Here is a 17,881-nt window from a genome sequence, read left to right as displayed (position 1 = left end):
AACGAGTGAACGAGAGAGAGAGAGAGAGTGTATGTGTTTTGCTGAATACTTTATCAATCACACTCACAGTCTGTCAGTAACATAGAGCTGTGTGACTAATAGATTCTCAGAGTTTTGTTTGTGTGAGTAGAAAGTAGGGAGAGAAGGAAAATAAATGAGGAGAGAGAGAGAGAGAGAGAGAGAGAGAGAGGTGGGTGGTGCAATGAAGAGAGAGAGAGAGAGAGAGAGAGAGAGAGAGAGAGAGAGAGAGAGAGAGAGAGAGAGAGAGAGAGAGAGAGGTGGGTGGGGGGGGGCAATGAAGAGAGAGAGAGAGAGAGAGAGAGAGAGAGAGAGAGAGAGAGTACTTAGACCTATATGAAAGAGAGAGAGAGAGAGAGAACGAGTGAGTGAGTGAACGAGTGAACGAGAGAGAGAGAGAGAGAGAGAGAGAGGTGGGTGGTGCAATGAAGAGAGAGAGAGAGAGAGAGAGAGAGAGAGAGAGAGAGAGAGAGAGAGAGAGAGAGAGAGAGAGAGAGAGAGGTGGGTGGGGGGGGCAATGAAGAGAGAGGAGAAAGAGGAGGAGGAGAAAGTATGTGTGTAGTGTGGGTGTTGAAGATGATGCAGGTGGAAGTGACATTTTGAGAGTCAGAGGTCAGTCAGTCTCTCACACACACACACACACACACACACACACTTTATCAATCTGTATACTGAAGGCCGTAAGAAAATGGCCACCAAAACATGTGCAAGGTCAATTCTGCAAATTATTCTTTTGGAGATTGTTTTGGTTTAAAGGTTCAGGCAGCATAATTACAACAGATCTGTGAGCATTAGTGTGTGTCTCTGGTATGTGTGTAAAACTCGCTTTGGTGAGAAATGTCCACCCTTGAGAGATGAATGTAATGAAAATCAAACACTTCCACTGATGCCGGGGGTGCGGGGTGTGTGTGTGTGGGGGTGCGGGGGTGTGTGCGTGTGGGCAACACACATCTGGTGTCTAAATACCACTAAGGGTCATTGGCATTTCAAAGCCAGAGTCATTATTGAATTTCCCCCCCTATACCTCACCGACAACTGGACACGCGTCATAGCGGAGGGGGGACTGATTCTGGCCTTGTACACTATTTTTATGTGTGTGTGTGTGTGTGTGTGTGTGTGTGTGTGTGTGTGTGTGTGTGTAGCTGCCAAAGACAGCTCCCCACATTGGCGACCTCAGCCAGTACACACCACATGGGCTGCCTTATATGTCCAGAAAAGCCTCCTCTCTCCCGCTATCCTGCCGTCTCTAAAATATTACATTTATTACGGAGTGCATTCCTGTGTTTTCACTTCAATTTGAAAGTAATGAAATGAAAAAAGAGAGAGAGAGAGAGAGAGAGAGAGAGAGAGAGAGAGAGAGAGAGAGAGAGAGAGGACCTGCTGGCTTCCATTACAGTGTGAGGGGGAGAGGGAAGGAGAAATCAACTCAACCAAAGACGGAGAGAAGAGGAGAGAAGAGAAGAGAAGAGAAGAGGAGAGGAGAGGAGAGGAGAGGAGAGGAGAGGAGAGGAGAGGAGAGGAGAGGAGAGGAAGGAATGAAAAAAAACGAGTGGGGCAGGGGGGTGATGATCTAATTAAATAAGGGATCATGATAAAGGGAAAGAAGTATTGCGTAAAGGGAGTGAAGTTCAAAAACATGAATGTGTGTGAGCGTGTGTGTGTGTGTGTGTGTGTGTGGGGGGGGGGGGGGGTGGGGGGTGGGGGTGGGGGTGGATGGAGTGTATGACTCACCTTGGTGAAGAACACTGACAAATGTGTTTCACTCCCCAGGATCCAGACAGGAAACTTTGGGGACTTCAGACATGATCCCACCTGAAGAGAGAAAACAGCAATAACATCAAGAATCAGAATCAGAAACAGAACCAGAATCAGAATCAGAATCAGAATCCGCTTTATTGGCCAGGTTTGCGTAAACAAACAAGCAATTTGACTCCGTTGATCTTTGCTCACAAAGTACAACAGCCGTGGCCTACTGGTTAGCGATTCGGACTTGTAACCAGAGGGTTGCCAGTTCGAGCCCCAACCAGTAGGCACGGCTGAAGTGCCCTTGAGCAAGGTACCTAACCCCTCACTGCTCCCTGAGCGCCGCTGTTGTAGCTCACTGCGCCGGGATTAGTGTGTGCTTCACCTCACTGTGTGTTCACTGTGTGCTGAGTGTGTTTCACTAATTCATGGATTGGGATAAATACAGAGACCAAATTTCCCTCACGGGATCAAAAGAGTATATATACTTATACACTTACATAACATATAAAGAATAAAAACAGATCAAACTTACAGCAACAAGCAAACTCATACCAGTTAACAATGCATAACAACAGCAAAACTCATACCAGTTAATAACATACCCCGACAACCAAAGCCACACCTGTCAATAACGCACAGCGACAACCAAAGCCATACCCGTCAATATCGTATAACAACAACCAAACTCATACCCGTCAATATCGCATAGCAACAACCAAACTCTTGCAGGTCAAGAACACACATCAACAACCAAATTTATCCCCCCAACAACCAAAGAGATGTCTTCATCTCACATTTCAAATCCCCACTCATTCACCATCCATCCACAGAACACAGACACTGTGTCTCTGCAGCCTTCAACATCACAGTGCATAACACCACAGCGAGCAAGTAGCAGTGAATTGCTGTTACCACAAAGAGAGCTTTTTTGCCAAGATATGCTGACATTCCTTCGGTAATTCATGAATGAGTTCTCCTTCAGCAATGTATTCGGGCAAACACTACTTGTCTAATAGTGATTAAGTGGGACAATAGTGTATTGAGAGTGATGTGCTCGGGGAAATATTCTTTGGCAAACACAAAAGGGCTGAGGCAGTTCCCTACTCCAACCCATACAAGCTTGCCAGTGGTTGCAAAACACTTCAAATGGATTTAGGTTGCAAATAAGACTAAAGTTTGCACACACACACACACACACACACACACATTTCAGAAAAATGAATTTCATATACAGTCAATGGGCCAGTTGGCCTTTGAATCTGAGTGAAAGGAATGTCCCTGCGCACAGCACCTACACTCACCTGGACCTCTACTCAGCATTTAGTATTCATGAGTCAGCAAAAATGACCAAAATTGACTGGACTGAATCCATGCTCATGAGCCAAAATCACTCACACAAAAATGCTGTAGATATACATGTCACACACACACACACAAACACACTCACACACACTAAGAGAAAGCGGAGGTCAGGCTTGATGAAGCTGTAGGAATACATGTTCCACTGCCTCAGAATGCATCTGGATTGATGATGGATCAGTCTGTAGTAATAGTCTTCATGTGTGTGTGTTTGTGTGCAAAAGAGAGAATGCACATGTGTGTGTGTTTGTGTGCAAAAGAGAGAATGCACATGTGTGTGTGTGTTTTTGTGCAAAAGAGAGAATGCACATTGTGTGTGTGTGTGTGCAAAAGAGAGAATGCACATGTGTGTGTGTGTGCAAATAAGAGAATGCACATGTGTGTGTGTGTGCAAAAGAGAGAAGGCACGTGTGTGTGTGTGTGTGTGTGTGTGTGTGTGTGTGTGTGTGTGTGTGCAAAAGAGAGAATGCACATGTGTGTGTGTGTGCAAAAGAGAGAATGCACATGTGTGTGTGTGTGTGTGTGTGTGTGTGTGTGTGCGCAAAAGAGAGAATGCACATGTGTGTGTGTGTGTGTGTGTGTGTGTGTGTGTGTGTGTGTGTGTGTTGTGTGTGTGTGTGTGTGTGTGTGTGTGTGTGTGTGTGTGTGTGTGCAAATAAGAGAATGCACATGTGTGCAGATGATTGCTCTCACTCAGAAGCCATAAGATGTTTCCAGTTTGGCAGAATGGATTCCAAGTACAAGGTTCCAAATCCTTCTTTTCATCTTTCATCAACTCCCCCTCTTTTCCACCCTATGTACCCCTATACCTCTCCTTTCGCTACTCAAACATTCCGAATCCTTCCCTTTCTTCACCTCCATGTGTGTCCTCATCCTTCTTTCCACTCATCTTCCTCTCCTCCTGCTACACTTTCTCCTTGTCCTTCCTTGCCCCCCCCCCCCCCCCCCCCTCTCCCTCTCCCCATCTTCTCACTCAACATCCCACACTCCCCTCATCTTCAGAGCTCAGGTTGAGGGGGTACGCTCCCAACAGAAACACCATTATTCACTCTCATTGAGGCATGCATAATAAACACATCCCTATAATGTTACTGGACTTCACAGTGAAGAAACAGTGCTTTTACATTCATGTGAAGCCAGAAAGAGAGACATGCATGCTAATACTTGTGACAGACATATATCATATTCTAGTATTGTCGTTGAATCTGTGTGTGGTGTGTGCTGGGTGGGTGTATTGTAAGGTGCTGGCAGCTGGCTGTGCACATAGAACACTGTATTCAAGCTGGCATATAAGCATAGTGTGTGTGTGTGTGTGTCTTTTCCTACTTTGACAGAGGTCAGACAGGCATACTACAATGTCAAAGGCCATTATGTGATCGGATTTATGTGCTTGTGCGCGTGTGTGTGTGTGTGTGTGTGGCTGTTGACCAAGTCCTCTTGACACGAAAATGGCACAGAGAGAGCACAATGGCACATTTCCCCTGAACAACCAAGCCAAAAACCACAGGCCCAACCACTGCCCAATCTGCCCCATCACGGCACGCACCACAGCCGCTAACAGCTCTGATTCATTATGTCCGAGGCGCTCCATACACCAGAGGTATATAAATCAGAATGGAAGCAGTAAGCACACAGAGCATCTTGACTGTAGAAGCAAACGCCAACATCCATTAGCACAAACAGCGGCAGCTGCAGTCTGAAATTGTGGTTCTGTCCGCAATGGTAAACTTTTGGATGGCTGAGTAACCCCTAGCCTCAGAACTGCTTTTCCTCTTCACCCGTCCAGTTGCTCTCTCTCTCTCTCTCTCTCTCTCTCTCTCTCTCTCTCTCTCTTTTGTGGAAGTGTTTCCTTAACCCTTGTTTACATCCCAAGTAGCTTAGGTGCTCTGCAAACACACCAAGCTAATGTGTGGGAATGACTTGTGTTTGTGTGGGAGAGATCTGTTATCTCGGTTAATGTGTTAACCGAGGCATTGAGACCAAATATTTATTTACACATTGGTAGCAGCCAGAGCGCTGTCCTGTGGATGTGAGTGTGAGTGTGTATGTGTGTGTGTGTGTCAGAAAGAGAGAGAGAAAGAGAAAGAAAGAGAGATAGAGAGATTGAAGTATTACGTTTTATGAGACCGTTAGATCAAACAAATTAAGATCAAGTCTTAAGAATAAACATGGGAAAATGAGTTTTTGCCCAAATATATATGTATATGCATTTGTGCCAGGTTGTTGCTGCTTGTGAGTGTAGAAGAGGGTGTGTGTGCATGCATGACTTTCTTACCTTGCAGTACCTCAGCGACTCCATGAGTGTGAGAAATCCTACTGTGGCCTGTTCATTTATCCCTTTCAGCTCTGAAACAAACACACACACACACACACACACACACACACACACACACACACACACAGAAAGATTCAGTCAAACTCCCTTAAGAACATTCTACTGGTCCTGTTTTGATCATACTGATATTTCTTTAAGGTGGCCTTGTACTCCTCATTGTACTGTGCTCAACACATGAAAGGGTTGGGTTGTCCTTGGGTTCTCCTGTTATGTGATGTAAACCTTGCATTGCCATATGTCTAAATGAAACACAGCAGCCATATGTCAGAATGAAACAGAATCACTGTGTCAGATTGAACACTGATAAAAATGACTGTTTTTTAAACAGTGTCAATGGAGGATTATTATTGGTTTAAGGGTGCAGTGAACAGTCTACCGAACCCGAGTGTGGGCCCGGGACCGGACCAGATTCCGCCAGAAAACAGTGGTCTGGGGTACGGTTCGCTAGAACTCCGGCGCAGTTTGAATGCTATCTGTTCTAAAACCAGGATATACACTGTGGTTGTTGCGACGTTGTCAAACAATATTGATAAATATAAACTAATGTTTATGACATAAACAGGCCCGGGTCTGTAAACAAAACTGTAATGTGAACAGAAACCAGCTGGCTCAGGGCTGGGGGGGGGGGGGGGGGGGGGGGGTAATTGCACTCGGGTTCGGTCCAATTAAATGGACCAAGTGTGAAGGCAACTTTAGACTGCTGGAGCCCGAGGGTTTCAAAACAATTCTAGTACTCTTAAGAAGCTGTTCAGTAATTTAAATCAGGAAAATAGTTTGCTGCGAGATTGAAATGAGTAATTTGGTTCAAAGTTCACCTGGCAATCACAATATATAACCACATTCATTTATAGAAGTTTGTGACCATACAGATATGTGGAAATTTAGGACACTTTTTGTCATGGTTAACTTGAATTATTTGGTACGATTTTAATAAATATCAGGAAGAGACTAAGTATCTCAGGTCTGGCTTAAAGAGGCCCTATGTAGTGTAAGTTTACATCTGGACTTAAAGCAGTGTTTCTCGAACTTTTTTTCTGGGGACCCACTTTTTAGAAATGACAGACTATCGCGACCCAACTCGTGACTGTGGTAGTTAACAAACTAGATCAGTGGTTCTCAAACTTTTTCTTTCATTCCCCACTTTGATCAAGGGGGTATTCTCGAGCCCCACCTGTCCCTCATCGCTCTAAGAAAGTGGTAGGTCAAGCTTAAAATTGTCAAATTTATTGAAATAATGACAAGTTCTAAATATATCCTCTTCAACAGAGTTAAAATCAGCTGGTGCTGCAGATATAATAATAAATAAATAACACACATATTTCTGTTTTCCAGCAACATATTAGGAAGCATAGGCCATTTTACAGCATTGTACAATATATTCAATGAAATACCAACATGCTGCATTAAATGGATCCATAGTCCAGTCATACTGAGCACTGCTGGTTGGGAAATATTTTTGAAATAAACTTTGCAGGGATGTGATGTAGGCCTACTGTTTAATACATGGGATCACAAAAGTGCCTCCCAATCAGACGTTTCAGCGATTTCGCTCAGAAATCTCAGAGGTGCTTGTCCCATACTCAAGTTTTTTTGGTGAATGCAGTAATCTTATTTGCTAGGTGAGGTAGGTGCTTGTCTTTGCCTTGTAACTGGACATTTAACTCAAATGTATCGCTAAGATAGGCCAGCTTCGTCAAGAAATGTTCATTAGTGAACGTGCTTGCAGATTCAAACATGCACTCTTCCTCCAAAGAAGAGGCGACTCGGAGCTCAAACACGCGCGACAGCACTTTACCTCGGGAAAGCCACCTTGCCTCGCTGTGAAACAGTACAGCCTTTTGGTCAGCTACCATCTCTTCGCAAAGTGCGGAGAATAGACACGCTTATAAGGGCCGGGTTTTGATGAAATTCACCACTCTCACAACAACGTTCAAAATCTCATGTAGTTCGGTCCGGACTAACTAAGCTACCTTGACACGAGCGCTTCCCTGTGAATAACACAGTGCGTCCATTGCGCATTGGGTGCTACCTGGGCCCAGGCTACAGATAAAAAAATAAATTTAAAAAATCCTGTTTTTCACGTCAGTTCGCACCCCACCTGGCATGTCTCCGCGACCCAGTAGTGGGTCGCGACCCACAGTTTGAGAAACGCTGACTTAAAGTGTATCATAAACCCTCCCTGAGGTTCAGTTCAATGTGTGCTGTATGATATGCAATGATGGTTGGATTCACTTGGGGTAGAACAACACTGCCCTCTACTGGCATGCCAACATACCATTCAAAACAAAACAAAACAAAACAAAAACAAGAATCAATGCATCCTCTACATAAAGAAAATGTTAAACCATCTCACTCATTCCAGAGCACTCCCGGTCACCATCCCATACATTTGACACAGCACGACCCGACACCAGGAGGTTGATCAAGCTCTGACTGCAGGGAGGGACAGAGACAAAAAAAATGGTTACTGTGATCAAAGCACACCTTCATCCGATTCAAACAAATCTCTTTTATTGGATGAAATGTTTACTCAGAGGCTGTAAATAACTGGTCTCCATGCTGTCTCTTACCTGCCATGGCCATATACCGGGTCTATGAGCGGCTCAGTAGTGTCTTCAATCTCATTCCGGATGTTCTCTATCCCCTACACACACACACACACACACACACACACACGCGGAGACAGGAAAAGGCAAAAAGGCGGTGTCAACATAGAGAAGTAACACACAAACGACACTAGAGAATAGACATTCTTCTTTCACTCACTGGCATACAAAACAGTCAACCATAGGCCACAATACAACAGAGGGACAAGATCATGGGACAGAACAGACAAGTTCAGGTTAAAACAGAGCACAGAGAGGATGACTGTCATACAGACACTTACTTTAGTGAGGATGACTGTCATATTTAGTGAGGATGACGGGTCATATAGACACTTACTTTAGTGAGGATGACGGTCATATTTAGTGAGGATGACGGGTCATATAGACACTTACTTTAGTGAGGATGACTGTCATATAGACACTTACAGTACTTTAGTGAGGATGACTGTCATATTTAGTGAGGATGACGGGTCATATAGACACTTACTTTAGTGAGGATGACTGTCATATAGACACTTACTTTAGTGAGGATGACGGTCATATTTAGTGAGGATGACGGGTCATATAGACACTTACTTTAGTGAGGATGACGGTCATATTTAGTGAGGATGACGGGTCATATAGACACTTACTTTAGTGAGGATGACGGTCATATTTAGTGAGGATGACGGGTCATATAGACACTTACTTTAGTGAGGATGACGGGTCATATAGACACTTACTTTAGTGAGGATGACGGGTCATATTTAGTGAGGATAGTGAGGATGACGGTCATATTTAGTGAGGATGACTGCCATATAGACACTTACTTTAGTGAGGATGACTGAATAGAGGAAGAGCAGAACTCCAAATTTGTTCCTCCAGCTGTCGTAGAGGGACAACACAGCCTCTCGCAGCTCACACACTGAGTTTAATGTGCGCTTGCTGAGAAAGTACACACAGGCACACACACACGCACACACACACACGTGATTATATTAAAAAACAGAGGTATATTAGTACCAATTAAGCATCAACAAGCAAATGCTCTGCAGTGCTTTATGCACTAATCCATGGCATATTATTTTTTTCAACATCAAAATACAAGATGCAATAACCCAATCATGCATACAGTATGTCCTTAAAGTAAGCTGAATTGCAGCACTCTCAAAGACACCGTCAAACATGTGAAATCCATCTCAGATCCGAGGTAGTCAATGTCATGAATGTATTCAGTATAGAACACTAAAGAATGTTTTTGGTCTGTTCATTTTCTCTATTCTATACGACTGCAATCCATAAGAAAGGACATTTGATTCCCCTGTATGAAAGCATATTCAAATACCATAACAGCTTACGTGACAATAAACCATTGCATTTTAAGTGGGGTATAAATGACTTTACATTCAATATTTTGTGGAACTAATACCATAATTACATCTTATGATGAGGTCTACTGTTACTACTACTTTATTACACAGTAATTAATGAGGAACAGGGTTAGGTCTATAAACTTACTGAATCAGGGAGTGAAATCGCTCAAAGCCAAGATCTTCAGCAGCCAATGCAGCTACTCACGCAAACACAGGGTATCAGATAACACACACATGGTACATGTATTAGAGAACACTGATTCAAGGCACTACATATCAGTCTACAGATTAGCCTGGGCATGTTAGTTTGCCAGGAGAACACAACCATGCACTCAATCATTGTTGCTGCAGTCAGAAATCTGCCAACATTTTTCAGTTCCACTGACCAACCAGCAAATGAACTACTGAACTGACAGCACAGCATAACACATAAAAAGTCATCACTACATATGTATGCATGTATGTGCAATACTATTGGATCAATGTGATTAAGAGTGATGAACAATTATTTACAAATGTAATATTTAGAAAAATGAGCATTAGGAAAGTTTTCAGCCTACTTTGTCACTGTCTTATCAATAGCAAAGCTGCCGTATGTTCAAAAACACCAAGAGCTGTGTCTGTGTCTGTGTCTGTGTCTGTGTCTGTGTCTGTGTCTGTGTCTGTGTCTGTGTCTGTGTCTGTGTCTGTGTCTGTGTCTGTGTCTGTGCGTGCGTGAACACAAGTGCGCGGCACTCACTGGGCAGCTGTTGCTCTGCGGACTGGCTGGGCGCCGGCTCTGGCTGCTGTGGCCTGAGCGCCGTGGGGGCGGCGTTCTCCGCCTGCGTGGCGTGCGGCTGCCCGTCAGCGATGTCTGCGGGCACGTCGCCCGGCTCGTCCGCGTCCTTGCCCATGCGCGTCCACACGGCCAGGCTGAAGGTGTGGCTCGGGTTCTGGCACGCTGACTCCAGCAGCTCGCTTAGCGTGGTGCACAGCAGAGACTTCTGCTGCTCATCTGAGAAGGGGGGGGGGGGGAGCAGAATATAAGGCATGCAGACAACATGGGCATGAAGACACAGGGCATGCAGACAACATGGGCATGAAGACACAGGGCATGAAGACAACATGGGCAGAGCACAGGGCATGCAGACAACATGGGCAGAGCACAGGGCATGAAGACAACATGGGCATGAAGACACAGGGCATGAAGACAACATGGGCATGAAGACAACATGGGCATGAAGACAACATGGGCAGAGCACAGGGCATGAAGACAACATGGGCATGAAGACACAGGGCATGAAGACAACATGGGCATGAAGACAACATGGGCAGAGCACAGGGCATGAAAACATGGGCAGAGCACAGGGCATGAAGACAACATGGGCAGAGCACAGGGCATGAAGACAACATGGGCATGAAGACACAGGGCATGAAGCCAACATGGCCATGAAGAAACAGGGCATGAAGACAACATGGGAATGGGAACAGACAGAGAAAGGAGAGATGAAAAGGTGGAGAGGGAGAGGGAGAGAGAGAGAGAGAGAGAGAGATAAAGAGAGAGAGAGATGTATAATTTAGAGATCCTGTTCAGTTTGTTAGCAGCCTTGACATAAAAGAGCATAGTAAGCAAAGATTTAAATACGTCACAGACATTCCAAACTAAAGCAACAGCCCTCAATGGTCCACAGTACTTTGCGGTCATTTGGCAATGCAAATGAGTCCCCCTTTTATATCGATCAGCATGACATAGCAGTGGTCATCAACACTGCCTATTTATCGTCAGCCATAGTGTCACTTTATAGTGCAGGCAATAGTGGCACCAGCTGCACAGTGCCAGGGGATGACATGGCTCCTAACTTGTGGCAGATTATTAGGCAGAAAAGGACCTTTTTTTTTTAGTATATATTTTTTGGGGCTTTTTATGCCTTCAATTCGATAGGATAGTGGAGAATGACAGGAAGTGAATGGGAGAGAGCAGGGGTGGGATCCGGAAAGGACCACGGGGCGGGAATCAAACCCGGGTCGCCAGCGTACGGTGCAGGTGCCCCAGCCAGTTGCCCCACGGATACACCTCTATGCACATCTATGATGACAGTCTTACTGTCTAGTCATGAGCCATGAGTAGGCATCAGCATTACAACGATCATCACTCTGTCTTCCGATGACAAGGCTACATTAGGCATGCACTGCAGGTTGAGGTGGCCAGATGTGTTGTGCATTGTTGATAGCTGTAGTTGTGTGAGTGGAAAGATTGCTACTTACCTGAGAGCTCTCTCCAGTTTGAGTTCTCAAAATTGAACAGCATGTTTTTCAGCAGGAATGCCTGAAAAGCAAAGATGCTTTTAGTCGATCAAAACCATCAATACACTAAAAGGAGATACTGAGATGAATCCATCAAACAGAATTATTAAAAAATATATATGAACTGGAATCAATTCCAACAGCTATATCAATCAATGTTATTAGGCATATTGAAACAGTGTATAAAGTGCACAGTTCTAGCTTATTGAAAATAATTTGACCATGTGTAGAGGATTACCCTCATTCATTTAATAAACCTCACCACGAGGATAGAGTGACTCTAGTAAGTCAAATTGGCGGTTAAGTCTGTTTTGAATATGAAAAATAGAATTAAATATTTTAGAAAAAATATTGATACTTGGCGGTAGCGTATTGATAAAGTTATACGATATATTGCAGTATCAATATTTTGGCCCACTCCACGTCTTCAAATGACGTATGTCAAGGGTAATGATTTAGACTAGAGCAAGTATAGAACTCACTCATGGGTAGTTTCACAATCAGGGTAAGCGCTTTGTTTCACCAGCCCTAAAAAAATGAAACCTTCTTGAGATACCATTATTTATGTGTTTTTTTCTTTTGTGTATCTATTAAAGGATTACAATTTCAATCCTCAGATATGTACAATCTCGTTTTCAAAAAAAGTGGTAAGGCTGTGCAAAATGTAGATAAAAGCAGAAAGTGGGAGCAGCGGTGGTCACCACCTGACATTCGATCGAGCTGGGTTTAATTCCCGAAACCCGCTGTTGCGATTCGGTGTCGCTTGGACTAAAAGCACCTGCTAAGTACCAGTGAACTTTACTTAACTTCACAATCGGCAAATCTCATAAACTTAGTGGCAAGTATGACAGCCAACAGCCATCAAATGTTGAGACTGACAAATTTAAATATTTCATGAAACACTCATTTTGAATTTGATGTCAGCAACACATCTCAAAAAAAAGTTGGGATGGGGCAACACGTGGCTGGAAAAGTTATGTAATGCTAACAAGAATACAACTTATTAGGCTAACTACCATGACTGGGTATAAGAGCATCCCAGAGAGGCAGTCTCTCAGAAGTAATGATGTGGAGGAATTACAAAACCCCAGACTGTCAAGCAGCTGAAATCCTATATCGGGCAAGAATACAACAACTTTTCATTTTCAAAACGCCAGCAACTGGTCTCCTCAGTTCCCAAATGTTTATAGACTATGATTTGCAAATCATAGCATTCTGTTTTTATTTACATTTTACACAGCGTCAACTTTTTTGGAAACGGGGTTGTATACTTCCAATGTTCTAGGTGTGTTGGAGTAGTCTGGCCCCGGCCGCCTGCATCTCAGCTCATTCTCATCTCACTGAGATACAGTCTGGCTCCTCTCAATGCGCTTACATTTCCCTCAACCACCAGGCTGGCGGGCCAATCAGCGATGAGAGGGGATGACGATAGTTTCGAAATCGAAAGTGGCAGTAGTAAATGGTAGTAGTAACGCCTGCAAACATCAAGAAATTGCAGTCGGAAGAATGTGTACATTTATACAGCAAAAGTAAATACTAGGGCTGTCAATCGATTAAAAAAATTTATCTAATTAATTGCATACTCTGTGATTAATTAATCTAAATTAATCGCATATATAATTTTTGCTGTGAAAGTATTTTAAATATTTAAATTTAAATGAATCATTGATTAATCAGTATTAGTGACATTAAAGTTCAAACAATCTTTTATTATTATTTTTACTGTTCAAATAATTGCCATAATAATCTATGATATGACCTAATATGCTGAGGAAATAAATTCAAAAGTGCTTTGGGAAGAAGTTTTTTTTTTTTTCACATACAAGGCATTTCATGCCACAGATATAACCTGGGGGACACAATGAAAATAAATTAACACTCCCCTCAATGTCAACACTTATTTCTTTGCATTGATGTGCGACTATAGAATTGATGAACTCCGGTGATATGCAAATTCCTTGCTGCAGACATTGCAGAGGACTTTATTTTCAACACTTTATTTTTTATCAATGCCATCAGGCCATTTTTTAAAAGTAAATGTTCCAATCAATGATCCAGGCAGCACGTTTTCTTTTCTCTCCTTCATTTTACAGTCTAATTTTTACTGACTAGAACGGCTCGGGGTCAAAGGTCATACGGAATCGATTAATCTGCACTAATTTTTTTAATCAGTTATTTTTTTTCTCAAATTAATTAATCGAAATTAATCAGTTATTTTGACAGCCCTAGTAAATACATTGTTTCCTGACTACCGATGCGGTTTATCATCAGTTTGCTTTATCAAAATAGGAAGTAACGAGGGGAATTCCCGATCAACGTGATTAGTTAGGCTGCTGGACCAATGATTTCAAAGGGAACGCAAAGTCTAAGTCCATTACAATACAAGGGTTGGAAACACTTAGACTACGTAGACTGTGTATTGCCATGAGTATAAGGTGAAATAGTATAGGCTATATAAAATATTTGTAGTGTTTATTATTGTTTCCTTGGGCTAACATTATTTATGCAAGACTGGCTAAGTAAGCTGCATCATCATGTATACTGTGTAGCATATTTAGGAAAAATGTGTTGGGAGTTGAAAAAAATAAATAATTCCATGATCCAACATAATGTCACCTCTCTACCACTGTGTCGACCATCCATTAATGCTAAGGAGTCACGGTCAAGACTCTTTTCCTCTGTGACTCCTTAGTGTTAATGGATGGTCATTGGGGATATGTTGACTCATCTGATCTGTTCACTTTCCATTTAATTAATTCATTCTCTTTGTTTGTATGGTTATGTTTTGAAAACTAATTATTTTCATCGTTGATATTTGATACCCTCATTATCATTACTAGTATTGTTATGCTTATGTAGGCTTTTCAACTTTATTTGAAAGTATTATTTTAACTAATAATGTAGTGTTTAACATCTCAAGTTAAACACTACATTATTAACAAGTCCAAAACTGAAGCCGAAGTCCAACTTGTATCAGTAAATTTTGTTGGTAGTCTGTTACTTGGTTTGAAGCATCGCTGAAGTATTTTCTCTGCTAACTTTCAACTAAGTCTGCAATATTTCTGAACTTTGGCCTATACTTCAAATACCCACCATCTCCATTACAATTATGATAATTTTGTGCTTTTTTGGACATCGCAATTGTAACATATTACAGAACGTCCTGGTGTGGTCCAGTTTCCTGCCCATTGTTACAGTTCTGTGAATAAGACGTGCTAAAGTGGTATAGGTCTTTCAGTGAAGTGAACGATGTGCATTGTGCCAACAAATGACATTTGCACTTATTTTGTTCGATTATCTACTAGGTGTTGGTAAGTATTGTAATTAATAACATACAGTTGTCCAACATAATCGTATATTCTGCAGTACAGACATGTATGGGATGACGTCGAGCGCTTACCCTGATCGTGAAAATACCCGGAGGCTGGCAGGCAAAGTTGGCACACTCACCTGCACAGGTACAATAATTGCGCAAGGTCCGCCTTCAAATTGCTCCAAAGCTGTCGGCTCCGTTTCGCTGAAAACGAAACCTACAGAGGAACATATTCACTGGTCACTACCGCAGCATAGTACATGAAATCACACTTCCAGCAAGATATAGTGAAAACTATGCAAGTGCTTTTAGACAAGATGTTGGTGTGACCTCACATCCACACACAGACGACTTACCCTGGGTCCATCTCCTAAAGAGGGATGGTGACATCCCGCTGCTGTTCGGTCTGCCCCACACCAAGTCCACTACTTCTTTACTGAACTCTGACATTTTGATGGAGTCGGTTTGCAGCTTAGATGAAGTATCACTGAGGTTCCAGACTGCACATGCAGATCCGTGGCTGGATGGAGGGCTCCTACGAGCAGTCAGATCTGGTCTATGGTGCCTAGCTAGCTTGCTTGTGCTAGCTGGGTGACTTGACAGTTGATTTTCAGCTTTGTTTCTCGTAATGAAGCAGGTGGCATTTGCCACAGAGATGAGCAAACAATACTACCTGTCTGCAATAGCTAATGTTAGTTACATTAGTAAAATATGTATACAGACATAACAAGATACTCTATATGCCAAATGTAACTAGCCTGCTATTCGTCACTAATGTGATGGCTAATAGCTAGCTTCTACTTAATTCATTGACAAATGTACGGAGAGGTGTAGCAGCTAGCTGGTTCGTTGATACATATGATGTAAGACTCGTAGTATGTTTATGTCTATTCAATAAAGTGCATTTACAAGCCAACTTTAAGTTAACACACGACAGTCTCAACACGTCACTTCTAAGGAATAAAATGAAGTAATTTAACGTTATCAATAACTGATCGAGCTAACGTTAGTCAGCTAACGTTAAGTTAGCAAAGGATGGTTAGCTTCACAGAGTTAGCAAAATATTATATAAATATTAAGAGGTTTCAGTTAGTCTATTTAAGCGCTAAAGATGAAACTATCCTTATAAATCACTCAGCATCAAGTCATAGTGTAACTTAACTTACTTGATAATTCTGCCACAATCCTGGGAAAAATGCCGTTATCCTATCCTAGCTAGCTACGAATCTGTCCTGCTAGCTGGCTGGCTGGCTTTGTAGCAAGCAGTCGCCTGATGTCTTTAACAACAACCAGTACTGCGATGAGGAAATGCTTATTGAAAGCTGCTACAAAATAGACCGTGTGTAAGGACAAGTCCAGCAGATTCAGTGACAGGTGACTTAAACAAATGGGATTCAAAATTGTTGGCTAATGTAAGCTGACTCACTTTCCATCCAGTCGGTTTATTTACTATAGCGCTACAAACGTGCGCTCAACAGAAACCTAACTCAGCGATTGGTCCAAAGCCAGAACGTTCCAGTGATGTAATGAGGGCGAGTCATTTTAAAAGTCTACTATTGGTTTTGTCAAGCGTCACTCATGCGAACATCTCTCTTCCCGCCTTCTTTCCCATAGAAAAGGCTTTTAAATGAGATATGATTGTAGTCCATACAGACTTACAGAGCATTATCAATGGAAAGTACTTCTTATTTATGTGAGACAACAGAAGCTCTCTTGATCACATCTTACATAATCATGTTATGTAGACATTACTACACGCACGTAGACCTTCGTGTTACATCATGTCTAAGAAATTAAGAGATTAAAGCAATTTAATTAACTGCAACGTGCACGTTTACGGGAGACATCAAACGACATATTTGGTCGTTAAATTCAGTGACGTGAAGTGCACCCAAAACACCTGCACCAACAATGTGCTTGACAAAGTTATGATATGGTGACAAAGAATGCGCCATGATTAGTCTCTTCATATGCTTTATAACATCTTACATACATAGCCTCAGCACTCAGCAGTAGTCACAGCCCTAAGGAGCAGGAAAACACTACAGCGTTGTTGAAAAACGGCTAAAGCTACGAGATTGCTGAGCATTCAGTTTGTCCTACTTTTGATTCCGTAGCAAAAGAGTCACACGTGTGGTGGGTGGACGAAACAGCATGCGAAACACAGCACAGTACAGACAGTGAAGATTAAACAAGAAACTTAGCTGTTAAAAGTCAGCATTTTCCTCTCAGTTCGTTGGCATCTCACATTTTGTCATATTGTCAAATAAAATCTAATACATTATTGAAGCCATGGGAGGTCAAGCGAAGAGCAAGAAGAAGAGCAAGTCCAAAAAGACACGTTCCAATGGAGGTTTGTCAACTTGCAGTTAGCTATGGCTAACCAATGATAACTCTGATGTAGATGAGTTACATGACACGACAGAGTACAGTGCTATTAGTGGTCAAAACTGAGCCCTTGATCGAATTGAGTGCTAGTTGTGTGAATCTATTCGAGATCTCTGGGAGTCTATGCATGCCAATGATAATATTGCTAGCTAGCTAAATTGGCTAACTTTTTTGACAATGTTTACACACTTTTCACCAGTGTCATGTATGTTCCACCACAATCTGAACATGTTGCACTATTATAGTAGGTGCCGGGCTAGTGGCATTTACTGCACAGGACCGCATACAAGTGAGGATGCAAGAAAAAGCAAAGAAGAAGACGGCAGAAAAGTACACGGTTGAACAGCTGCTGGAAAAGGTAACTTGGAGTCAGTGGGCTGACCTTTCAGTAAAATGCCCAAACAGTTTATATGTGTGATAACCATAATCTCCCCCTCTAACCAACGCAACATTCTCCCCCCCCCCACGCCTTGTCACCTCA

At 42.6% G+C, this 17,881-nt stretch overlaps 2 protein-coding genes across 5 annotated transcripts in view; one reads left to right on the top strand and one right to left on the bottom strand.

Moving 5' to 3' along the window:
* The window catches only part of mindy3 (MINDY lysine 48 deubiquitinase 3), a 25,170-nt gene extending 8,682 nt beyond the window's left edge, over positions 1-16,488 (bottom strand). For 2 of the 4 annotated variants that reach the window (XM_042107130.1, XM_042107127.1), the window contains exons 1-11: positions 16,179-16,488; positions 15,369-15,689; positions 15,150-15,229; positions 11,661-11,721; positions 10,156-10,410; positions 9,562-9,613; positions 8,874-8,988; positions 8,029-8,102; positions 7,812-7,891; positions 5,399-5,469; positions 1,750-1,830 (exon numbers count right to left, since the gene is read on the bottom strand). In XM_042107130.1, coding sequence (XP_041963064.1) covers positions 1,750-1,830; positions 5,399-5,469; positions 7,812-7,891; positions 8,029-8,102; positions 8,874-8,988; positions 9,562-9,613; positions 10,156-10,410; positions 11,661-11,721; positions 15,150-15,229; positions 15,369-15,462 — 963 coding nt within the window. In that variant the 5' untranslated portion in view covers positions 15,463-15,689; positions 16,179-16,488. Of the gene's footprint in view, positions 1-1,749; positions 1,831-5,398; positions 5,470-7,811; positions 7,892-8,028; positions 8,103-8,873; positions 8,989-9,561; positions 9,614-10,155; positions 10,411-11,660; positions 11,722-15,149; positions 15,230-15,368; positions 15,699-16,178 lie in introns of all 4 variants that reach the window. The other 2 variants (XM_042107128.1, XM_042107129.1) reach the window with 2 other exon arrangements.
* A 545-nt stretch (positions 16,489-17,033) lies between these two features.
* Positions 17,034-17,881, top strand: part of si:dkey-12j5.1 (probable assembly chaperone of rpl4) — a 72,920-nt gene continuing 72,072 nt past the window's right edge. The window contains exons 1-2 of the mRNA XM_042107585.1: positions 17,034-17,365; positions 17,646-17,758. Of these exons, the coding sequence (XP_041963519.1) occupies positions 17,305-17,365; positions 17,646-17,758 (174 nt within the window). The 5' untranslated portion in view covers positions 17,034-17,304. The remainder of the gene's footprint in view (positions 17,366-17,645; positions 17,759-17,881) is intronic.

This window comes from Alosa sapidissima, chromosome 10 (assembly GCF_018492685.1).
Source record: "Alosa sapidissima isolate fAloSap1 chromosome 10, fAloSap1.pri, whole genome shotgun sequence".
Lineage (NCBI taxonomy): Eukaryota > Metazoa > Chordata > Actinopteri > Clupeiformes > Clupeidae > Alosa > Alosa sapidissima.
Note: the sequence above shows the minus strand (reverse complement) of the source record. Positions and strands in the feature narration are given on the sequence as shown.